Source organism: Symphalangus syndactylus, chromosome 2 (assembly GCF_028878055.3).
Source record: "Symphalangus syndactylus isolate Jambi chromosome 2, NHGRI_mSymSyn1-v2.1_pri, whole genome shotgun sequence".
NCBI lineage: Eukaryota > Metazoa > Chordata > Mammalia > Primates > Hylobatidae > Symphalangus > Symphalangus syndactylus.
This window is the reverse complement of record NC_072424.2, coordinates 138,917,422-138,943,548: the sequence shown is the minus strand read 5'-3', so window position 1 is coordinate 138,943,548 and position 26,127 is coordinate 138,917,422. Positions and strand designations below refer to the sequence as shown.

The 26,127-nt window shown below is 43.4% G+C and overlaps 1 protein-coding gene across 13 annotated transcripts in view; it reads left to right on the top strand.

Annotated features, from left to right (window-relative positions):
• PRKN (parkin RBR E3 ubiquitin protein ligase) overlaps nt 1-26,127 on the top strand; it is a 1,390,810-nt gene that overhangs the window by 1,326,334 nt on the left and 38,349 nt on the right. For all 13 annotated transcript variants that reach the window (XM_055269079.2, XM_055269069.2, XM_055269111.2 and 10 more), the window contains one exon: nt 24,795-24,878. In XM_055269079.2, the coding sequence (XP_055125054.1) occupies nt 24,795-24,878 (84 nt within the window). The remainder of the gene's footprint in view (nt 1-24,794; nt 24,879-26,127) is intronic.

Below are 26,127 nucleotides of genomic sequence, written 5' to 3'. Positions count from 1 at the left end.
GGGGAATGAGCAAGGAAGCAATGAGTGAGTGGAGGAATGAGTAAGGAAGGAATGAATGAGAGGAGGAGTGAGTGAGAAAGGAATGAGTGAGTTCGCAGACAGACACTGTGTTGGTCTCTTAGGCATCCCTGTCGCCATGGCCCCCAGACTCTCTGACTGTATTAGTCTGTTCTCAACACTGCTAATAAATACATACCTGAGACTGAGTAACTTATCAAGGAGAGAAGTTTAACTGACTCACAGTTCCACATGGCTGGGGAGGCCTCACAATCATGGCGGAAGGCCAATGAGGGAGCAAAGGCACGTCTTACATGGTGGCAGGCAAGAGAGCATGTGCAGGGGACCTCCCCTTTATAAAACCATCAGATCTTGTGAGACTTATTCACTACCACAAGGACAGTATGGGGAAAGCTACCCCCATGATTCAATTATCTCCACCTGGCCCCACTCTTGACATGTGGGGATTACTACAATTCAATGTGAGATTTGGGTGGGGACACAGCCAAGCCATGTCACTGACCTAGAGCCTGCAGGGTCTCATGAGTAAAAATGGAGGCCCTAAATCCTGCCTCACAGTGAAACTAGAGTTTGCCAGCATCCTGGAGGCCCTGCACTGGTTTATATCACTGCTGATAATACTAGGTTTTTGATCTGAAAAATAAAATCTACTACAGGGAAGCAGGATGAGTCAACTGCCTTCCTTCCACGTGAGGAAACCGGTCTCAGGATGAAATTTCCTGTTTACCCAGATTTTGTAAACATTACCAAACCATCGAGTGGCCCTTTCTATTATTCTTATGGGTAGGTGATGAGTTGCTTTGCTTGGTTTTAAGGAATCCCATATCATTCTGAGGATTCAACGTTCTGCCCATACCTGAGGCTGCTGCCATCAAGCCCCTTGGTGTGCCGTTGTCATGAGCACCAATGATGCATTTCCCATGGCGCTTTTGCCCCTCCCTCACAATGACCCCGATTCTCCTCGCTGCATCCTCCCCATCCTCCATTCCATGCTTCCCCAGCTCCATCTGCTTCCTTGTAACCAACGCATGGCCCATGATGAGCACGAGAGTGAAGGAAATAGCTCGCCCTTCCCCTCTTGCTGCTGTATGTGTCCAGCTCAGTCCCGGGCTCCTCAGAGTATCTGCCAGGAGCAGGGCCTTAGGGGACCATGAGCTTGCTGTGCAGCCTGGAAAGCTCAAACCAGCAGCCCCCTTACAGTTGGTTGGGAGGCCCTCATCCTTACTTAAAAGCCGGTGCCACTGTTCATAGCTTGGGGGTTGTACGTGCCTCCCCCAGGCCAGGAAAGGACGGGAAAAAGAGCTGGGCCCAGTGGGTATGAGCAGGGCTCAGCATGGCGTTCACATCAACCACCACTCCCAGATACACTGGAGGAGGACACAGCAGGCCACCAGCTCTGGGACAAGGGCTACCAGCTGAGACATGCTCATACTCTCACTCATGTTCACTCTCACTCAGGTTCCTGGCCACCCACCTGCCCCAGGCCCCCTTCCACGATTTACGCAAGCCTTCCCCATCCCCTTCTTCAAGGGCAGCAGACACTCAAAAAAAGTGCCAGATCGCTGACCCAGCAGACGCACGGGCTGCCCAGAGCCTACACCTATGATCCTTTTCATCCTAGCACAGGTACAGGAAAGGTCACTGTGCCTGGCTTAGCACTTTTATTCATGATACACATGAGACAGAATTTAATCTTCCTGTTTCAAATACTCCCTGAAATATTTTCCAATTCTGCTTCTCACCTGAAAAGCAAGACAGGGTAAACTTTATAAGAATGGATCTGCTACTCAGATTTATATAGATACATCACAGTTCTATTGATCTGAGGAACGCTGAGAACCTTGGGAATTAACAGAAGGCAGACTGCCACTGGGCCTGCGCTTTCTTCAGGCCGGTGCTGAAGGGGTTGTCATCTAACAGCGACCAGACTCTGAAAGAACACTGGGTTTGTAGCACGTGACCTCACATTGGGTCTTAAATTCTTATTCCATGGATTGCTGTTTATTGCAAAACATCACACCAAGGTTGGGCTTGCTTTCATTTTTATAGTGACGGCCTTATGTGATTCCACTGAACATTCTGGCAATCTAAAAATATCCAGCAAGCACACCACTTTCCTTTGAACTGAGAGGTGCTGTCAGTAGAAAAGCTACTTGTCTGTGCCCTGAGGAAGGGGCACTCCAGAAAGGCTGGGTCCTTCCCCGCTTCATGTATTAGTGTCAGCACACTGCATTTTTGTGTGCCATTTGGTAATTTCTTCTTGAAGATCCCACTCAGGGAGTCATATGGCCGTTATAACCTGGCACATTAGAGAACACACAATACTCTCATTGTCTCAGAGATTTTCTGTCCAAAATGCTTATAGTACTGAAGAGTATTCTCAACACAGTGTTTAAAAATGTGTCCTCCTGGCCAGGTGTGGTGGCTCATGCCTGTAACCCCAGCAGTTTGGGAGGCCAACGCGGGTGGATCACAAGGTCAGGAGTTCAAGACCAGCCTGGCCAATATGGTGAAACCCTGTCTCTACTAAAAGTACAAAAATTAGCCGGGCATAGTGATGGGTGCCTGTAGTCCCAGCTACTCGGGAGGCTGAAGCAGGATAATCGCTTGAACCCAGGAGGCAGAGGTTGCAGTGAGCTGAGATTGCGCCACTGCACTCCAGCCTGGGCGACAGAATGAGACTCCGTCTCAAAAAATAAAACTAAAAATAAAAATGTAGCCTCCTTAATACAGCATCTGCAAGTCTTGATGCATGCTTGTGAATTACTTGGGGAGATAGCACATAAATGGGCAAAGTCCACCTCATTTTAGATAAGATTTCATTGGCTGTTTCGTAATGTTTTATTTTAATGAAGTAATGAAAAGAGATGTCATTATGGATTCTTTTTTAACGTCCATGAATGGTTTCAAGTGACATTGTATGGGGACAAAAAATACACTACAGATCTTGCCACCAGCAGCATTCCCACAACTGTTTTCTTCCTGCAGATCCTTCTTGCATTCCACGCATGTCCATTCCCGGTATCGGCCTCGCCGACCCCCTGACCAATGGCACAGGCTCGTCAGCCCTCAGTATTGTTAAGTGGAAAAATGAAAGAGTTTTTATTATTACAAAAGCAATACATACTCGTTAGACAATGTCAGTAAATTGTACCAGAAAAAAAGGAAAACCTGGAAAACAAACATAGTCCCACGTGGCTGGACATGGGATTTTTGACTCATTGCTGTAGAGCTTTCTAGATACGTTTTACATGTATACGCAAACCCACATGTGCACAATTTTAACAGAGACGAGTTTATGCTGATAGGCTTTTTTACCAGTTTTTCACCCTTAATTGTGTGTAAACGTCTTTGCATTTCTCTAACGCCATGTTTAATGATGACCATTCGTCAGGGTGTGCCATGACTTACGTAAATGTTTATCTTGCAGAATGATGATAGTTTTTCCATGGCCGAATTTTTCCTGTGTTCCTGACTTTTCTCTAAAATTCCTAGAAGAGGAAGTTAGAGAGTCAAAGTATGTGCATGTTTTTAAGGCTTTTGTCAAGCACGTCCATGTGAAGAGACCACCAAACAGGCTTTGCGTGAGCAATAAAGCTGTTTATTCACTTGCGTGCAAATGGGCTGAGTCTGAAAAGAGAGTTAGCAAAGGGAGATAGGAGAGGGGCAGCTTCATAGGACTTGGGTAGGCAGTGGAAAGTTACAGTTAAAGGAGGTTAACTATTGTTAGCAGAGGAGGGGGTTACAAGGTGCATGGTTGGGAGATCATAAGACTCATTGTCCAAAAGAAGAATGTCACAAGGTCAACTGATCAGCTGGGGCAGGGCCAGAACAAGTCATAATGGTGGAATGTCATAAGGTTGGTCAATCAGTTAAGGCAGGAGCTGGCTGTTTCACTTCTTTTGTGGTTTTTCTTTGGCTGCTTCAGACTTCGTGGCTCCTGCAGGCCACCTGGACGTATATGTGCAGGTCACAGGGGTTATAATGGCTGAGCTTCGGCTCAGAGGCCTGACAGCTTTGCATCCAACACTTATCCTCAACTCTAAGAAATACTTTAACATTTCTGAAATCAGGATATTATAAATTGATGTGGATGTTTACAATGGTAGTATAATGGAGCTTTTCTTTCTTTGGTCAAGCCACTGTTAAATTGAAGGTGCTTTTTACCATTAATGTCATCTTAAAATGAAGGCATTTCAGTCCTGTTAAATTACCTCCCAGCAAACAATTGTGCCAGTGTGCAGAGCCTCCCACCCAGTGCAGCCGCCCCCTTCCCCAGCCCCTCCCTTTTCAGCTTTGCCAAATGAGAAGCAATATTGTTTCTTATTTATCAAGTCAGTGCGTTTCTATATTTATGACTCACTCATGATTAATTACCATTGACATATCTCTTAGCAGTTATAATTTTGGTATGACTTTTTGTTTTCCATGTAGATTATGACTGTAAAAAATTGTGAAACCATATTTATAAAAATATAAGGACATTTTAATGACAAATATAGCATACTCATTATAGAGGCTTTTATGTAAACATAATTTGGTGATCTTAATTTGAAATAAATCTTAATTAAATTTCTCTGAAGTCCCATTTTGTTAAAAATATCCACCAAGCCTAAACCTTGGCTGGCCTAACTCATGATGTTTCCAAGTCAGCAAGAAGCTCTGTCCTTCCCCGTAGCAGCAGTGCCAAGACGCTCCTCTTCAGTTCTATCTGCATTTCCAAGTCCATCAATGATGGTGCAAATGTGTTGACATAATTCATTGTCTGAGAAATGCTTACAGATTTGCAAATTCCAGATTGTGGTAACATGATTGAACATGACTCGGCGTGAATCACTGATTGACAGAAACAAGTTGTATGTACATTTGAAATGCTTGCTCATCACTGAACACAAAGAGAGAAGGATCCATTTTGCCTGCAGAGAATGGAAATAACCGGGGCAAAAGGAGTTTTTATTGAAAGTCACTGTATTGCCATTAACCCAAAACACATTTCCTTTGGGCTAATACTAAGAAGCCACTTTGTTGTGCTATATAAAGCATTGCACTCAAAATCCTGTTGTTACTGATATTATAAAGCAGAACTTAGGGTACCATTCAAAGAAACAAAATAGGAAGTTCCTATCAAGTTACAGTGATTGAAGCATTTAAAAAGTCTCTATATACTAAGCAGACATCTCGCTCTAAAGGAAGAACTTGAAAGCAACCACCTTACGTTTTTGGTGGATTTGAGAAAAATAGCTAAAATGTGCCCATAGTGGATCAGCACCCTTTTAGATAACATCAAACTAAACTTCATGACTTTGAAAAAAAATGAGAAAAGTAGATGCTAAGTGGGAAGATTTTACTGTAAACCAACACTTACCTCAAATCAAGTATATATATATACACACACACACGTATATATACGTGTATATGTATATATGTTATATATGTATGTATATATGTATATATGTGTGTATATATGTATATATGTGTGTATATATGTATATATGTGTGTATATGTATGTATGTGTGTATATATGTATATATGTGTGTATATATGTATGTATGTGTGTGTATATATGTATATATATGTGTATATATATACATATGAATATAGGAAAAAAACATAAAGCCAGGAGATTGTGAGGGTCGTTTCGATCCACAGACCAATCCCCAGTTTCCCTTGTCAGGTTCTTTCCCAGTGCTCTAAGGAGGTGGGTTAACTCCCAGTGCTGAGCCAGTGTCAAATATATGTTTATTATAGATCCTTGAAATTAACTTGACATTCGTCTTCAGCAAAGAAAAGCATCGTTTTCCAAATTAGTGGGAGCAAAAGTCTACTTTAAAAAAAAAATCTATTTGGACTGCCAAGTTGGTAGGAACAGGAGTAGACTTGGCAGTTAACCCTTCTGCTGATCCCGTGTTGCCACTTCTCAAATTGCCCAACGGGTACAAGACTTGGAACACGAGCCTGCCTGGCTGTGAGAACTCATGGATCCTCAGTTTCCCTTCCCTTTCTCCTGGAAGCTGGCCCAAAATGATGATTATGGTGGACCCACATTTATTTATTTATTTTTAATTTTATGTTTATTTTATTTTATTTTATTTTTGAGACAGGGTCTTGCTTTGCCACCCAGGCTGGGGTGGGGTGCAATGGCACGATCTTGGGTCACTGCAACCTGCACGTCTTGGGTTTAAGCAATTCTCCTGCCTCAGCCTCCCAAGTAGCTGGGATTACAGACGTGCGCCACCACGCCTGGCTAATTTTTGCATTTTTCGTAGAGACGGGGTTTAACCACGTTGGCCAGGCTGGTCTCGAGCTCCTGACCTCAAATGATCCCCCACCTCAGCCTCCCAAAGTGCTGAGATTACAGGCATGAGCCACCATGCCCGGTCGGACCCACTTTTAAACAGCAATCTTGAAAAAGAGGGGCATGAACACAGGATGACAAATGACAACTAATGACTTTTCCCCCAAATCCCATTGTAAATCTTGTCACTGTGTGACCAAGCCTATTTCACCCATTGCCATTTGTTCCTGGCCCATAATAAAGTGAAGGCCTGTGAGATATTTGGAGAGATAAATCAGCATTCAGTTTAAAGAGTCAGAGCTGGAGGAGAAGGTGGGAAGCAATGTTATCATTTAGTCAATCTTCCTGCCTTCAATGAAAATATAAAACATTAAACCTATATCAGACCATCCCAGTAAGAGAAGTCGTCCCCCTTTTTATGACTTTGAAGGAACATATACTTTTCTGCTACAACTCCATTCCACTGCAGTATTTACAGCTTTACCTTCTGTTTTTTAGAAGTATGTTGCTACTGACTTGAAAGAGGATGTCAGGTTCTCTGTAGCAATAAAGGGACAGGTGTGGCCATCTGTGCCATTTCAGTGACTTATCTGAATAAGCATTTCAATCCTTAGAAACAGAGCCTTCCCATGGAAAATATTTCATTTTGACTTGTGTCGTTGTGCAGGGAGTGATATACACCATGATAAATTCTCCTGCAGAAAAGTCTTTCTGAACACAGAGCCATAGAAATGAATTATTACAGATAATGTAAACTTAGAGACACCCTGACACATTTTTGTTCTCTTAATTTTGAATCTTAACTAAATTTTGCAGATGCCATTGGGGTCATTGAGACAAGAAACTATGTTCAGTGGTTCATGGACACTGATGATATTAGCTCAATTTATAGAATTGTCTTGTTTGCATCTTGATGAATCTTGTTTACCCTTCAAGACACGAAGTGTCACTGGGGCTGTGGAACTTGGACAGACTGTCCAGGGAGAGCAATCATCTCCTCCTCTGTGATTGCTCCAAGCTCTGTCATCCTGCCTATGCGTTGCCACACAATTTTCTGTCTAGGTGCCTGTGTTCTTCTTTCTCTTCTTCTTAGAATAAACCTTTATTAAGCTCCTACTCAGGGCCAAGTACTAGGATAGCAGCTCTCAGAACACATGGGGTGAGACAGTCGGGAACTTGAGTCTAGTGGGGATGATGGATAAGGAAATACCCAGTGCAGGGTGGAGGGATTTAGGGTCAGGTCAGTACAGAGTGGTGAGAACACACAGGAGAAACAGCAAACCCAGGCCTGGGGTCAGGGAGGTTTGCCCAAGGGGATTTCCTAATGGGGAATCAGAGTACTCCTTAGAATGTTCTCTGTTGCTATATGGAATACCACAGACTGGGTAATTTATAAAGAAAAGTTTATTTGGCTCTTGGTTCTGGAGGCTGGGAAGTCCAAGAGCATGAAGCTGGCATCTGGCCAGGATCATCCCACAGCAGATAGGCAGAAGGGCAAGGGCACGTGTGAGAGAGAGAGAGAGAAGGTTTGTAACAAAGCCCCTCCCACAGTAACCCACTCCCACCTCACAGCATTAATGCATTCATGAGGGTGGAGCCCTAATGACCTAATAACCTCTGAAAGACCTCACATCAATAAAATCTCAGCATGAGTTCCAGAGAGGCCAAACATTCAAACCATAGCAATCCCTATTCCAAGTCATCTAGGCAAAGGAGGGCTAGGGAGAAGATAGGCTGAGGGGCAGAGGATACGAGCGTGGCTCTCCAGAGAGTGATTCTCACAGAGACTTGGCAGGGTCATTACGTGCTCTTGTCCTGAGGCCCTGCACTGCCAGAGAGAAGCATCCTCTCAACAAATGCTTGTGAGATAAAGGAATGATTTGATGCGGAACAATAACTGACCCCATGAACGTTTTTCCGTTTCTCCACAGGACAACAGTAAAGGGCCCTTTATGAGCTATTAGCCTTTTGAAAATTTGGTTCTCATCACAGAGATGGGATTTCAAGGAATAAGGAGTTAGATCATTGTTATTATTCAAAAAAAATATTGCTTTTCTGTGCTTTTTTAGTGTTTGCCATGATCTAGGTGGTTAGGCAATTTTTAAAAGTATAGAATATTAGGTCTCAATATTATTAAGAGAGCCAGAAGAAAAAGGGGCAGTATTCTACCCTACAGATGATCAGCTCTCTGAGGGCCCTGCAGTCCTAACAGTCTGTGCCACTAAATCGAGAGGGAGGAAGGGCGCCCAGCACTGAGAACAGTTGATACTTCACTCTCCATTGTTATTCAGCTTTGCAGGAGTTCAGGAAATGCCACCTCAAAATATGGTGCTTTGGTGTGCTGACTCCTTAACAGAGGACACTTGGGGAACAGCAAATTCAGGGAGGGCCTTTCTCTGAACTTGCTTCTCTGCAAATGCAATTGATGGACCTCAGTTGTCGTGAATCCCCTCCCAGGGAATTGTATCAGTCGGGGAAGATGAGTAGGTGCGCACCATGCCTGGAGAGGCTACTGCCTGTTCTGCTCAGGGCTGCTTGGAGACAACTTTTATTACCTGAGAGATTGTTTATCTACATAACAAGACAACCTTTATTCACCATACAATTCTTCTCCTCACCCTCCTCTAACCTCCTCCCCCCCACAAGAATCCCCAAGCCCCAGTTCTTTTCCTTGTCTAGGATATAGCTCTGTAGGCTTGAATATGCCCTTTCTCCTGTTAATCTGTTTATATGCCATTTTAATCAATGGCCCAGCCAAAGAACCCGGGAGGGTAGAGGGAAGCCATCTTTTGCTCCCCCACAGCTTCCAGAATGTCTCTCATGTTATGGGACCAAAAAGCTATTTATTAGGAGAGAGGCAGCAATGTCTGTGGCATTTCCTTGACTCATCTGAGATCCGCCCATTATGTCAGCCACCCTGGGACACAGTCGAGGTACTTGCTCTTTAGCTGTCATTTAATTAGTTTGCTTTCTATGTCCTTAGCAAAGCAATAAAATTGAGAGAGAGAGAGGAAAAAAAAAAAAAAAAAAAAACTTAGGCAGGGGAAGAGTCTTATAAGTCTGGGTTTTATTTTATAATTTCATAAGACACTGCAAGATGTGCATGTTGCTGGGAGATAACATTTTTCAGGTCACTGAAGGCATTTGGCTTCACCTCCTGCTCACGACCCCCGAGGCATGAGTTATCTTTGGCCAATAGGCATCCAGAGGAGCCTTTAGAGCCTGGCCTGCCGCTGAGACTGTCAGGGCCGTGATGACAATCAGCTCTCTAAGTGGTTCTGGCTCTCACCATTGTCTGATAGTCAGGGCAGAGATGCATATCGGGAGGATAATGTGGGAAACACTCCCACCATTATTACCCAGCCCCGAGCTGGGAACCTTCTTTAAGAGGCCTTAAGAATATAAGTAGAAGCATTAATGGCTTCCGCTCCAGAGATTGGTGTGTGAATAAACGTCTCAGACCCCTGGATCTCTCATCTTCTCTCTCCTCCTCTGAGCCAGAACATTCATGAATAATCATTTAGGGCAGAGGTTCTGGGCCAGAAACATCTGAGGTCCAGTCCAGCCCCCAGAAATCCAAATGCAGCTGTCTGAGAATCTCATGGAGAGACACGAGCCTAGAAAGTGTTTGAGACATTTGGGGGATTTATTTCAGCTTCTGTCATTAGTGTGTGCTTAACTTCAAATGTAAAATCCAAATCAGTACTCTAATATATATATATATATATATATTTTAGGGGGGACAGAATCTTGCTCTTGTCGCCCAAGATGGAGTGCAGTGGCTCAATCTCGGCTCACTGCAACCTCCGCCTCCCGGGTTCAAGCAATTCTCCTGCCACAGCCTCCTGAGTAGCTGGGATTACAGGCGTCCACCACCACGCCCTGCTAATGTTTTTGTATTTTTAGTAGAGACAGGGTTTCACCGTGTTGGCCAGGCTGGTCTCAAACTCCTAACCTCAGGTGATCTGCCCACCTTGGCCTCCCAAAGTGCTGGGATTACAGATGTGAGCCACCGTGCCTGGCCAACTCTAACTTTTAAAATTAATTCTTTGGTGCTAAAGCATGACTGGCCTTTGGTAGGGTGGATCTTCTCAATTCCCCAGGATGTGACTGAACTATCACAGATGAAAGTCCTGTTGCTAAAACCATGCCCGACCAAGCCTTCCAGCCTGATAGGTTACATGCAAAAGCAGGTGTCTTTGACCCAACCTTCTTTGTTGGCTAAATTAAGAGACTGTAATAACACAGGCCAAAACTTAATGTGAATGGTGGATTTCTATGACTTCATGTTTATTAAGCTCATTCTATAATGAAGGATGGTGCTGCAGCCATCAGAAACAGATGTCTGTTTGCAGCATACTCTGATCAACAGTCTTCCCCTTGAGTAATGGCCTGAACACTATCTGTCCCTGGTCCAAGACTTGACGAAGTGTGCAAACAGGTAAATCAGACAGCCAGAGACACAGTGAAAGTTAGCGATAACCCAGGACAGTTCTTATTCTCTGGCTTTCTTTAACAAATGACTCAGAGTGTGTGGCAGAAAAATTCATATGCTTTCACTGCAGGACAGTTACGCCTCATATTTTCTTTAATTTGACTGATTTTCTGTCCCCTGCAGCTCTTTTCTTCAACACAGTGTGAAGTGAAACTCATATGGGTCGTCCAAAGGCTGAAAATAAACAGAGCATCCTTTATTCAAAAAAAAAAAATCTGAATTTCTTTGTCTTAGAATATGTTTAATTTTCGGCTGGGCGTGCTGGCTCATGCCTGTAATCCCAGCACTTTGGGAGGCTGAGGAGAGAGGATTAGCTAAGGTCAGGGGTTCGAGACCAGCCTGGCCAATATGGCAAAAGTGAAACCCCATCTCTACTAAAAATACAAAAATTAGCTGGGCGTGGTGGCACGCGCCTGTAATTCCAGCTACTTGGGAGGCTGAGGCAGGAGAATTGCTTGAACCCGGGAGGTACAGGTTGCAGTGAGTCGAGATTGTGCCATTGCACTCCAACCTGGGTGACAAGAGTGAAATTCCATCTCGAAAAAAAAAAAAAGGTTAGGTTTAATTTTCTAATCTTCCCCGTGTCCCCACCTCACCTCATCCTACTTTCTCCTAAAATATTGGAGGTGTTCTGTCGCTTTTGTTCTGTGGCCCCTTAACTGAACTCTGCATGGTGCAAGGAGTCCTCAGACTGCAGGGTCCTTGTAGACCTGCGCAGTCCAGCATGGTGGCCACCAGCCCCGTGAGGCTCCTGTCCAACATGGTGCACACATGAGGCTCCTGAGCCCATGGAATAGGGCTAGTCCCAACTGAGATGCATTGAAAGAGTAAAAGCAGACCCAATTCCAAAAGCTTAGTAAAAGTGAATGTAAAATAACTCATTACCAATTTTTATATCGATTGCATGTTGAAATGATACAATTTTGAATATATTTAGTTAAGTAAAATGTTGAAATTAATTTTACCTGTTTCTTTTTCCTCTTTTCATATAGCTACTAGACCATTAAAAATTATTGCTGTTTCAATTGGACAGCACTGTTCTAGGCTGTATCCTTTCACGGTGGTTTCAAAATCAAAGAGACAAAACTGTTGCAGAATTACACTAGCAGAGTGAATTACACTAGAATGCTGGCATCATCCCTAGCACTGGGATTGGTACTTTCTGGGGGCTATCATTTCCAGCAAACTCCGTTGGTCCCAGTTCACCTTCCTCTTCTTCCTGCTGAAACGGGAGAGTTCCCTGACCCACCTCCGTCGCAGGACATGCAACAGGTGTATGGCTCATCAGTTCAGCCACCACCACTGCTCAAACTCCTTATGGGAGGGGGAGCACGCAGATGGGCACGTGCAGGAGCTGGGACGAGCACTTCTGGGCTCTGGCCCCACAGTAGCGTCTAGGGGTGGGTGCCTGTGACTCCCAAAGCCCAAGTGGCTGTGTGTTACAGCACGCTGTTTTAATTTTTCTGTCTGCAGACAGCTTAAGTGTTAAACAGCTCAGTGGACCCTCTGCCTTTTTACAAGAGCAGAGGGCCAGTGTGACGCTTTCCATATTCCAAGTTCTTGTCTGGCATCCAGAAAAATCAGGTCACACATGGATTTGAAGGATGGTGAATGCAGGGTTTTATTGAGTGGTGGATGTGGCTCTCAGTGGGATGGATGGATGGGGAGCTGGAAAGGGGATGGAGTAGAAAGATGATCTTCCCCTGGAGTTTGGCCGTCCAGCAGCCAATCTCCTCTCTAACTGTCTGCAGCAGAACTCCTCTTGACATTCAGATATTCCTTCTCTTCTCTCCTTCTCTGCTGCTCTTCTGCTCATGGAGCCTGGGGTTTGGAGTTTATATAGGGACAGGATAGGGGGGCATGACAGGCCAAAAGGCAACATTTGGGTGTGAAAACAGGAATGCCTGTTCCCGTTTAGGGCCATGGGTTTCCAGGCTTGAGGGTCAGGCCTTTGCTGGGGAACTGCCCTCTTCTACCCAATATTTCCCTGTCTCCTGTCTGTAACCTCCTCACTCCTATCTCCTCACTGCAACCTGCACCTCCCAGGTTCAACACTGTGCCCCCATGGAACCTCACATCCATCATGTGATCAGGACACAGCTGACAGTGAACTCTGTGAGGCCATGAAGAATGGCCAGTGCCTTACCATTCACACACGGTACATGCTTGATGAGTACTTGTGGAATGGAGGGAGGGTTGGGTAGAGCAAGGGAGAGGTGAATTGTGACTCCTCTGAAACTGGAAATTACATATGTTTTGCATCTTTGCAGGCCCCAGCAATGCACAGCATACATTCTGAGTGGAGTTCCTGAGTAAGAACTTTTGGTTGAATGAATGAGCTAGAACAGGGTCTCTAAATGGTGCATACAAGTCACTCAGGGATCCTGGTAAAATGAAAGATTCTGGTCTAGTACTTCTTGGGTGGGGCCTGAGATTCGGGTTTTCTGACATGCTCCTGGGTGATGCTGATGCTGCTAGTCTGGGAACCACATTCTAGGGAACTAACTAGAGCCAGTGCTGTGATGTGAATTTAGTTATTGACATGGATGGCAGTCCCTTCAATTCATGTCTCATGGATGCTCCAACTGACAGTGACTGTTTCAGCCTCCTCTCTATCTGTGACTCTCCTCTCCCCCTAGACTCCAGAAGATTCAGAGCTGCTATGGTGCTCTGTTAGGAAGACCAAGGGCATGGGTGTCATCTCCTTGAGAAAACCCTCTCATCAATGTGACTCTCCTAGGATTTTGCTGCAAAACCTTGTCCTCCTCCATTGAAAGCCATAAACCTTTGAGTGTGTCTCCCTAGCCTCGGCTTTCTCTGGGACTTCACTCCCATCCTGCCCCCTCTCTTGCTAGCATCTTCATTCTCTCTCTTTTCATCATCTTTTGCTGTTTTCAAACTGATTCAGAACTCTCTGTTGTGAAGCCTTTTCCACCCCATCATGCCTGTGATCTTAGCCTCTGAATCTAGCTAACCATTGAACCATTGGACCAAAATTGTGGCCTCCAAGGTCACTAAAGTACTTTCCCTGGCAGAAAGTCTTAGTTATTCCTCTTGTACTCAGGATGGACCTCTCCATTCTCAGTGCTGGGTTTCCTCAACACTGCGCCATCCTCTTCTGCTTCTCAGAAGTTGAGGCTTTTCCAGCTGCTACTGCTTGTTCATTCTGCAAAGGTTTAGTGATTCCCATTACTGTTAGGTCCTTGCAACTTCATGGTAATCACATGGAATTAGAAGTGACTTGAATTTGAGGTGACTGCAACCTATCCAAATGGAAATATGCAGTAGGCAAAGTGCATCTTAAAAGAGGAGTTGGGAAGGGTGGAATAGATTTTGAGAAATTGTTAGAAGTGAGGCAATCAATTAAGCTTGATGTTAGAATGCTCCCTGAAGGGGCAAATGTGAAGGGCAGAAAAACAAATGCCATCTCCACGTGCTCTTGCCCATCGACCTCAACCTGCCTGGATCTCTTCTATGGGACCCTTGAGACTTACACAAGAATACTCAATTCAACCCGTGATTGTACATTGTATCATGGAGTACACAATTGTCCTCCAGCTCTTTCGTTCCTTATAAATATCCACCTTAGCTGTAAGCTACTTGACTCTGGCACCTGGCTTGCCACAAAGAGCCACTGATCACCTACTGTGTTCTAGCACCTGGATCTTGGGAAGACAGAGATGGATAAGATACAAATCCTATCCATTTAGAAGAGGAGATAGGTGGAGACAGTTTCATATAGAGGGTCAAACAGTTTAATAGAGGTATGTGTAAGAAAGAGTGCTTGGAAGGAAAACACCTTGATCATTTTGGCTGAGGCTGCAGGGGAAAGGGGCCAGGACAGGTATACCTGCAGGGCACCTATGAGACTGTTCAGCATACAATAAAGGGTTAATATATCATTTTGACTGATTGATTGATTGATCATTGAGGAGCTGTAAAACCTCCAAAGACAAAAGTCTGTAAGATGTGCTGGCAGGGTGTCCCCAAACATGGTTGGGCCTCTTTCCAAAGCTGGCCTTGCCCCAAGTTGCCCAGGGCGGGCCCAGGTGTTCAGGGAAAGCATTTTGCCTCCCCTGCTGTGCTAGAGAGCATACGGATGCCCACAGGCACATGGGACAAATTGGGCTCAAATTGCCATATGGCTTGGATTTCATATTTTTACTGGCATAGCGTAATCATTTTTACAGAGTCTAGTGCCTTGCTGCAGATTGTAAATGATAAGGCCACGAGGATTAGAGACCAGTTAAAAATTATAGAAGACATATGCTGTGCATTTTACTAATGAATGGCCATATTCAAACATGTTCACTAATTAATGGCAATATTTGAATGGGCCCACTAATGAATGGCGATATTTGAAAGTGGCATTGAATTTGATACTCTGTGACCAGTGCTCCAGTTCTAGAAGGAGCCAACTACTCCATAAGGTCTGAGAAATGCCCATTTTAAGGCAAAATTGGGCAGGCCTTGCAGGATGGTAAAGGGAATTCTCAGTTAGATATAGAAATTCGCCCGCCAAGAAGTTTGTTTAGATGAACAGGATGGTATGAACGTGTCACTGAACAAGAGTTCCAGCAACCAGGTCTCACCTCAGCCTTTGGGAACAAGGTAAGCCATGACACAAATGCCAGAGCTGGGGACCTTGGAAGATAAGGAATGTCCCCATAGGAATTGTTTTCAGAAATGGTCACAGTAAAGAGAGAGTAAGAAAGGAAGTGGGGGATTAGGGACCGAGAGCATACAGCACTCCCACCCCAGCTTCCCCTGTCCTCAGTGGACTGCTGCAGTCAGGGCACCTGGTGAGTGACACTGAGAGCCAAGTCTGCAAAGCTGAGGCTCAGGACACAGCCACAAGTGAGGAAAGCTGCCGTTCCCCCATTTGCTGTTTCTCTCTCTAACCTGCACCTCTAATTTGTTGGCTGGCTGTGTTTAAAGCCACTGAGCTTAAATGCATTACAAGTCCTTTCCTGGTAGGCGGGCCAGATTCAGGCCCGTCAGAATGAGACAACCAGCTCCATGTGTGTTGAGCTGAGGAAGGTCAGAGTGGGCCTGACCACGGGCCACTCCTGACCCGGCATTGGCTGTGTAGACAGACTTAAACGTGGCTCAGAGTAATTGCTTTGGCTAGGAACACAACTCTGTGGCGACAAAACACGTATAAAGAAGGTCTCAGCAAAGGTGCTGGGATGTATTTGATATTCTTTTAATGCAGCTTGACAAAGGTGCCGTCGAGAGCACAGCGTGTTGGGGAAGCAGCTTCCACACACCTTGCTGCTAACCCTGTGACTGACAAGGCTCGCAAAAGCAATCAAAATGGAAAGTCCATATGCCCTTGGACCCAGCTATTTCATGTCTAGAAATTTCTGCTACAGATTTCCTTTCACATGTGTGAAATGACCTGAAGAGGAGGACATTCCCTGCAGCTTTTTGTTTGTGATGGCAAAATACTGGAAGGACCTAAATGCTGATCGGACAGGCTGGTGAAATGAACAAAGGCACATCTATCCACTGGAATATTGTGTGGCTGTTCAGGAAGAATGGAGCAGCTCTCCATGTACTAATAGACAGCCATCCGCAACATGCATTAAACGAAAAACCAACGAGCAGAGTACAGCACATTATACAATATTTTATAGGGTATTTTTGTCTGAAAATAGCATAAATTGATGACTGAGTGCAGAACATATTTCTGGAACAATACCTATACAAACAGGTGACAGTGATTGTCTCTGGGAAGCTATGTAGCTGACCAAGGAGGAAAGGAGACATTTTTCACAATGTACCTTTTGAATTTGTGCTACCTACACGTATTTTGCATTCAAAGAATACCTACTTTTCAAAAACCCATGACTCTGCAAATGATATTTCAGTAATGCTCTTAAAAGAAAAAAATAAATGGCCAATAAACATTTTAAAGTTTATTTTCCCTTTAAGTTATGGTAAAAATCAAAACTATTTTGGAGTAGGAAGTAAATGTAAATAGCGTTGTCTGTAATTATAGACTGGATAGTTAATTCCCAGCAGAACCATTGCCAGGAGCACCACCTTATCATGTATCTTTTAATGTGAGGTGCTGAGGTCAGCCTGTTCAAAGTAAGCTCAGTGGGTCTTTTCTCCTCATTGCATGAACTCATCTTCTCTGAGGGGGTCCCAGTTCTGAGACAGGTGGTACTAAAGTTTCCTACTAGACAGTACTCATAGTGAGTGCATCAGTGCAGACTGCACCACTGAAAGACGGGATGGTTACTTGCACGCACTTGATGATAGATATTGGTGTAAGAAAAGGAGATTTTCGGGGATCTTTTAAGAGCTTGCATGAATGGAAATTAAGTCAAAGAAAGTAAGGGCCTGTTCAAAGAGCAAACCTAAAACAAAAATAAGCCTAGGGCTGCAGGGTGTTAGAGGTCACAATATTTTGTGGGAAACTAATTGGCATCGTTTAATATCCTTGGGGATTAGTACAGAATTTGCGAAAGACAAAGGAACATGGCTACTCTGCAGAGCTGTAACCAGCCTCCTGAAAATTCTTTCTTTTTAGCCCTTTGGAGACCACACGTAGAACATTGTCTTCGTCTGTTTGCATTTGGAGCTTAGCACAGTTTAAGATTGCCTCACACCATGAGAGTCTGTGATTTGAAGATGTGTACTTGAAAGGAAATAACCTGACTTTCTTCTTTTCAAAATTGTGTTTTAATGCGTTATAGTCTAACACCATCTCCGTTCTGTGGCACTGTCTTATCAGAACGAGTTTTGTATATTATCAGCGGCTGATCACTCATAGGGAGACTTCCTCTTTTGATATGTTCCTTTTAACACACTGAGGCTGAACTTACATATCTCTGCTGCCATCTTCTGGAAAGCTACACACCAAAAAGAGAAATATTTCATCTATTCCCAAAGAAGTACAAATGTGTGCTTCATGCCTTTGATGTTTCCCTTGATTCTAGTAAGGGGTCCTAAGATGGTATTTGATTCTCTCCTATTCTTTCAACACAGAATTTCAGAGCCGTGGAAGAAAAATTAATGCACATAACAGAATGCTTTTATAATAGATGCAGCCATGATCGAAAACAGGCACAAAGAAATCTTGGCTTTCATGGAGAGATCATTCAACTTTAAGGATCCAAGCCTTATTTTAAGGGTCATTGCTTGTAGGTACCTACTGGCTCTCAACCTGATTGATCAGCAGCCACTGGAATATTCCGATTGCATTAGAAGCTGTTCATTTGGTTCCTTTTCATGCTTCCAGAGAGAAAGTACACATACAGCCCCTTTTGCATGTGTTCATTATGGAAATATGGGAAATCAAACTCAAACATCAATCAAATGACTACTGCACTGATATGACATTGAATGAGTGATATGATGGGCCATTCACGTAGCTCTCTGGTAGGACAGAGTGTCTAAGGGGGCTGACAGTGACTTACCTCAGCATGTATACCAGCAAAGAGAGGCCTCATCCCTTTCTAGACAGCAGTCTTATGTCTTATGAGTAGTGTACAAGTGTGGCATTTCTGGGGAGGTTTCAGTTTTACCCGAGATTCACTAACAGTCATTATTATCAGTATACTGGGAACTGCTTTAATTTACAAGGTGCTTACTACCGTCTTATTTTTCTGCAGACTCTTACCACTTGCTAAACATCATAGCCCCATGGAGAAAACTCTTTGTTGTGTTGTTGTGTTGTTGTGTTTACTGTGTACCAGAAACTGTGTTAAATATTCATTACCTTATTATTTCTTCTTTGTAGATGCAAAAAAAGCTCAAGCAAAGAGATGTTGGGATCACACAGATAATAAATGATCCAGGAGGCCTCAGACTCCGGGTCTCTCTACTACAAAGGGTTCACTTCTAAACACTAATCTTCATCTGGTATTTAAACATATGAAGATCTAGTACATGATTTCACAGCTTACAATGTGCTATTCTTTTATATGTTGCCTAGGGCCAAGATTTTACTCATCCTAAAAGTAAATACTCAACACATATTAGTTGCAAGACAGAAATATGACTTCAATGTTAAGAATAGTTTAGCTATTATGCAATAGAAAAAAACTGGCTTATTGAATTTAGCCTTTATTAAATAGTTTTTTTAAATTCTATACCTCCTTTTAGGCATTTAGGATAAGCTGATGACGAGAATTAAGTTAAAAGTGTGGCACCAAGCTCTCAAGCTTGAAAACATACCAAGAAGAATGTATTAGGTGACCATGTGCATTGTCAAATAAAAGGAAACCATCACACTACTGGAAGTGGTGAACTTTCTCCTGGTGTTGAATTCTGAGAGGAATTTGCCATATGGCTACCTGGAATTTAAAAAGAGAGAGAGAGAGAAAGAGAGAGAGAGAGAGAGAGGTTTGAACTATAATTTTGCAAATAACAGGGAAAGTTTAAATAGTTTTCATTACTTCAGTTCTTTTGCAAAAGATTGGGAATAAAGTGACCTTGTTAAATTTTTTTTCTTTTTCTTTTTTTTTTTTTTTTTTTTTTTGGAGACAGAGTCTCACCCTGTCGTCCAGGCTGGAGTGCAATGGCATGATCTCGGCTCACTGCAACCTCCGCCTCCTGGGTTCAAACGATTCTCCTGCCTCAGCCTCCCAAGTAGCTGGGATTACAGGTGCCTGCCACCATGCCAGCTAATTTTTGTGTTGGTGGCTCACACCTGTAATCCCAGCACTTTGGGGGGCCGAGGCAGGCGGATCACGAGGTCAGGGTTCGAGACCAGCTTGGCCAAGCTGGTAAAAGCCCGTCTTTACTAAAAATAATTGTTTTCTATCGGAGCTTTATCAGCCAGAGCTTCACCAGAGAGACCAGACCAGCAGGATGCTTATATCAAATATACATACACATACACACATATATGCATATGTGTGTGTATATCCCTACGTATATACATGCAGGCACACATTGTATCTATATATATATCTGTATATACACATATATATGGAGAGATTTACTGGAAGGAAGTGGCTTACATGGTTTCAGGGCTGGGTAGGCACCTCCCAAATCCACAGAGTGTCCCTCAGGAAGGGCAGGCTGGAACTCTTGAGCACAGCCTGACACTGCTGTCCCAGGCGAAATCTCTTCTTCCTCAGGGAAGCTTCAGTTGTGCTCTTAGGCCTCTCCACGGATTGAATCAGCCCCCTTCAGGTTATCTAGGATAATAACTGACTATAGACCCTAATCACATCTACAAGAAAGCTTCACAGAAACACCTAGATTAGTGTCCGCTTGACTAACCGAGGACCATAGCCTAGCCAAGTTAGTACATAAACTCTCGTCACAGGAACTATAATACAGTCCATGTGTTTGATTGCCTTCTAGCCAAATCTATAAGGGAATAGACTTTAGAGAGCCAATGAAATAAGTATGTATTACTTTTATAATTGTTTAAAGACATTTAAAATTTCTCAAAAAAAAAAAAAAAAAAAAAAAAACTACAGAAATGGGTGGCATTTGTTAGATCCACCACAAGAGAAGATAATCCTGAACATGTATGCGGTATAAACAATGCTCCATGTTTCCTGGTATACTAACTTCCTTTCGGTTAATGTTGACTCATAAGGTTTGGAGAGGTATTATGCAGCTTAAGGGAGCCTCAGCAAATGTAAGACCATTTTTAAGTAATAGCAAATCCCTGGGTAAATTTCAGCCTTCTACGTGGTTGGTTAAAAAAGGATCCACGCGCCCCTAGATAGGAGACATGCAGGTCAGCAGAATGGATGTGAAAATGTTGGAGCTAGGTCTGCTTTCTTCCCCAGCAAGCTTTTTCTCTAGAAACGGCTATGCCGTGGGAAGTGTTTGCAAACTGGCCCGAACACTGTCTTAAGGAGTTTTGTATCTGCCTAACCCAGAGTTGCCCAGAATTCTGTTCACCATGCCCTTAGCAGCTCAGTACATTTTTCATAGCATTTCTAGGCCAAAAGAAATGCCTAACAGTTGTGGTTATGAAAGATTTGGTACCACATAGCATAGTAAGAATTAATGTCATAACAACTTAATAGTTATCTGAAATGATAATTCACACAAATGGAAGGAAAAAATTAGCTTTATTTTATTCTTAAAAATAATCACATCTTGGCCAGGTGCGGTGGCTCATGCCTGTAATCCCAGCATTCTGGGAGGCCGAGGCGGGCAGATCACCTGAGGTCAGGAGTTCAAGACCAGCCTGACCAACATGGTGAAATCCCGTCTTTACTAAAAATACAAAAATTAGCCGGGCGTGGTGGCAGGTGCCTGTAGTCCCAGCTACTCAGGAGGCTGAGACAGGAGAATTGCTTGAACCCGGGAGGCGGAGGTTGCAGTGAGCCGAGATGGTACCACTGCACTCCAGCCTGGGCAACAGAGCAAGACTCTGTCTCAATAAATAAATAAATAAACAAATCACATCTTTGTTCCAAATGGATGTTCACATGGTACTTGTTTTCTATTCTGGTAACTTCCAAAAGCCCAGCTTTGCAAAGATACAATGTCACCAAAAGGAAAATAGCACAATCTACATTGACACTGGGAACTACCTTGAGTTAATAAATCACATAGTGTTCATCAGCCACGCTGTGTTTTACTTAAAATTCTAGAATATCCCAGGGCACTCCTGTGAGTTTGTTACAGTACCGCAGGGCACTCTCGTGCATAGCATGAGAACTGAAGGTTGATAGTCTTGAGTCCTGGATAATGTAATTGAAAACCCAAACATTTTCAAGATCAAATCAGACCTTCTAGACGTTTCCCCATTGCACATGAGAGAGGTTCATGTTACTTAATTGGGAAGGACCACTGCATGATAGATCTAAATTTAAATTATACTTTGAATAGAAGCAAATTAGCCAGTGCATTCCTGTGAAGTCATCACCAGAATATTCCTGCAGCATTTGCTTGCCTTTTGCCATGCTAAAGTGCGGAGGCTTTCATTTGATACGCTCTTCCCTTTCTGTTATTTCTCAATAGTCCATTCTTTGTAGTACTGGTGTGAAAGGGAATTTAATGTCTTTGTGTCAGGAAAGGCCTATTTATTCTGACAAACTGATCAACCTCCAGGGTGTTCCTCTACCATGAAACTGATTTTATATCTCATCCATGAGCTAATAAGATGTGAATGATTTTCCCTTTCACTCCAACAGATCAGATTTGCTTCTCTAGAAAGCAGTGGGCTGAGACCCCATTGCCAGTTCTCCATAATTCGGCCTTCCATCCACACTTTTCCAACAAAGCATGTAAGAGCAGGGAAACGAGTGTGAGGCAGACCTAAGTATTAACAGATAAATGTTTTTAAAAATAGGAGAAAATCCTAGAACCAACTCACTATTCAGTGAATTTGCTTTTAGTTCAGAGAAAATAAGATGTCAGAAGCTGAAACCGGGTAATGTTGGTGATTTGTGTAAGGACATTCTGACGCACACACGCTCTCCCACCAACCTTTAAATAAAGTTTACATTTCACTAAATTTGAGTTCAGTCTCTCTGCTATGAGAAGAAATAAGAATATAATATGCTAAAAGTGATGGCTTGAAGATCAATTGTGGCATATCTCTGAAGAGATTGTTTCCTTATAAAATGCTTTTCCTTTTTGTTTCTGATGTCTTGAGATTAAAATACTTTTCAGATGAATTTTTAAAACAAGAAATTGGACATAGGAAAGGAGAAAACCCTATTCACATGGTGAAGACAACATGAAGGAAAAATAGTGCTGAGTAAAAGCTATTCTTTTTTGAGGCAAGGAGGAATTATAGTATATTTTGGGATAGAGTTGGTTTTATATCCTGTTTTTTTATTATTTTTGTTTTTCAATTCAAATCAGTCCTGTCTCAAGCAAAGTTAGGCTAAATTCCTGACTTATACTATAAGATATTAGTTTGAGAACTTTTAAGTCTCTGTAAATCTTTTGAATCTTCCAGACACCACTTTCAGCATACGATATTCTTATTTATTACTGTATCCGTTATTTACTGCTGTGTAAAAACCACCCTAAACTTTAATGATTTCAAATAACAATAGTCTACTTGGAATATGACCCAGTCACATAGCTGGCAAGTTGGTGCTGGCTGTCTACTAAAAGCTCAGACAGGGTTGTTGTTGTGGCTGAGGCTGTAGTTCTTTTCCATGTGGGCCTCTTGTGGGCTGTTGAGCTTCCTTACCATATGGCAGCTGGGCTTCAAGAGCAAGTGTCCCAACAGGAAATGGAAGCTTCTGGTTTCTTGAGGCCTGGGCCTAGAAAGTGGTACACCATCATTTCTACCATATTCTAGTAGTCAAGTACTCAACCCATCTGGCTGTCAGCAGAAGAGACATAAAGCCCACCTCTCAAGGGAAAGAGGATACTGTCAGTTTGCCTCCATGCTCTAAGACCACCACCATCATCCACACACCATACTTGTGGATGGCACTCTCTCCTCTGCTGAAATGCCTTCTCTGAATACAGTTTCTGCTGTGGGAGATGTTGCCCACAACTTATTAAAGAAAATTGCATTGAAAGAAACCAGTTTTCTGGTGAAGAAACTCCTTCCTATGAAATGGAGTAGGGGCAAAATAGTCCCTGTTGTTCTCATCTCCTTAAAGTTTAGAACACATTGTATGCTGTGGTTGCAGCCACTCAGCATGTGCTATCTCACTACCTCTCCCAGGGGTCATATGAGATAGCTATCACTGTTATCCTGGCATTTCTGAGGGGGAAACCAAGGCACAGAAACCAAGGTGGCTTTCCCAAGGTGTTTCAGGTGGCAGGGGATGGGATGATGACTCCAGTCTGGTGTGTTCCACTGCTGACCCACAACTCAACCGTGACAGCAACTTCAGAGCATGGCTGGTGGCGATGAGAATGGGACGTGCTTTCTGGAGAGGTCCATGGATCCCAGACAGACAGCCCTGAACGAGCCTCACTGGCATTCACTCTTCCAGCTTTCTTCTTTGTCAGATGGCGGGTAGAGGGCATTGGTCCCTTGGGCGTCTTCAGTCCCACGGTGAATGCTGCTCATCATGTCTCAGTCCGTGTGTCTCTGTCCTAATGTCCTCTTCCTGTAAGGACAGCAGTCAGATTGAATAAGGCCTCCCCTAACAACCTCATCTTCCCTTTACCACTTTAAAGGCCTTATCTCCAAATACAGTTACTTTCTGAGGTCCTGCTTCCACCTATCCATTATGAGGGGGCACGTTTCAGCCCATAGCCACCCATTTCTTTTTCCATAATAGGCTTTCAATACGAAAGTCCACTGACACGGGCATATGAATCTTCTGTGAATGCAAACAAATATTGAATGTGAATGTCTTGAATGAAGTTTTTTCCTTACATTCTAATACCAATTAAACTTTGCTGTGGGTATTTATTTGCATTACTGTGTGTACTGGTCTGTTCTCACACTGCTACAAGGACATACCCAAGACTGGATAATTTATAAAGGAAAGAGGTTCAATTGACTCACAGTTCTGCAGGGCTGAGTAAGCCTCAGGAAACTCACAGTCATCGTGGAAGGGAAAGCAAAGACATCCTTCTTCACATGGTGGCAGGAAGAAGAAGAATGAGAGCCGAGCGAAGGGGGAAGCCCATTGTAAAACCGTCAGATCTCGTGAGAACTCACTCAGTATCACGAGAATAGCATGGGGGAAACCATCCCCATGATTCAATTACCTCCCACCAGGTCTTTCCCATGACACACAGGGATTACGGGAACTACAATTCAAGATGAGATTTGGGTAGAGACACAGCCAAACCATATCACTGTGTCTTCCACTAGACTGGAAACATCTTGAGGGAAGGAAATGTGACCCGTCATCTCTGTAGCCCTGCTATGGTGCTTGGAACACTCTTGAGTAAAGAGTGAACAATCCCATCAAAATATAACTTGATTTCTCTTTGCAAAAAAAGTAATTTGATACAGAAACTATCACACAAGCCAGAGGAATGAATATAATGAATTTGGAAAAGGAAAAATGTGTTATTGCCAAATGCAACCTAATGTCCCTAATTAATGGATGTGTGTTCTTTTGCAGTTTGCCTTCTGCCGGGAATGTAAAGAAGCGTACCATGAAGGGGAGTGCAGTGCCCTGTTTGAAGCCTCAGGAACAACTACTCAGGTACAGAATGCCCTACTCATTCCTCCAAGCAGGGCTCTGGACACGGTGGGGGACTGGAACCGTTTCCTGGAGGTCATGGAGAGAGAGTTCCATTCTAAAAAAGCAAGAAGCAGACTGGTAGCTGACAGCCATGGGAATGGGGCCCTGGCTTCTCCCAAAACCACTCCCCTCCTCGGGGCACTGCGTAGACTTCCCAATGGCCATTTGGGGCATGTCCAAAATAGCTTTTCCCTGGGCAGATATGGAACAGGGACAAGGCATGTGGGCATTTTCAAGGGAGTCCTTAGAGGGGAAATAAAACAATTTAACAGTCTCTAAATCAGAGAAATCCATACTAACTCTACTTCAATTTTTTTAATGCCCTAGTTTAGAATCTCTAGTGAAAATACCTCTATGAGTGGCATGTACAGAAAGAGTACATTATGTAAGGATATCATTGTCTTTTAGCAGCATCACGCCCTGTGCTAACTGGTGTTTCAGTCCTCATTAAGTAAAGAATGTGTTGACTGAGCCTCACTCTCTAAGGTGCTATCTCAGTCTTAGGAAAATGCAAATACATTTTATTTTATTTATTTATTTCCTTTTTTTTTTTTTTTTTTGAGATGGAGTCTCGCTCTGTCGCCCAGGCTGGAGTGCAGTGGCGCAATCTCGGCTCACTGCAAGCTCCGCCTCCCGGGTTCACGCCGTTCTCCTGCCTCAGCCTCTCCGAGTAGCTGGGACTACAGGCGCCCGCCACCACGCCCGGCTAGTTTTTTGTATTTTTTAGTAGAGACGGGGTTTCACCGTGGTCTCGATCTCCTGACCTCGTGATCCGCCCGCCTCGGCCTCCCAAAGTGCTGGGATTACAAGCGTGAGCCACCACGCCCGGCCTATTTTATTTATTAATTAGGATCAACCAAACCTTCAGGGAAAGAGAGTAAAACTGTCATTGCAGTAGATGAATTTGCTCATTATTTTTCTCCCAATGTAGATGTTAACAAGGGTTAAAACATCAAATCTTTGCAAATAAATCCTTTAGTCATTTTACTGATGGGAACCCAGTAAACAGACATAGAAATCCCAGAATATTTTGATTTTACAGTAGAGAATGTTAAAGATCTGGATGCTCTAAAATCAGAGCATGAATAAGTGTATCCCTATATGGAATTCTGCAGATGAGTTTATCCAATATTAGCATAACTAAATAAATAGAACTGGTGAATTTGGGTCTTCTCATCTGCTCCTAAATTGCCAGCCATGAGCATATGAG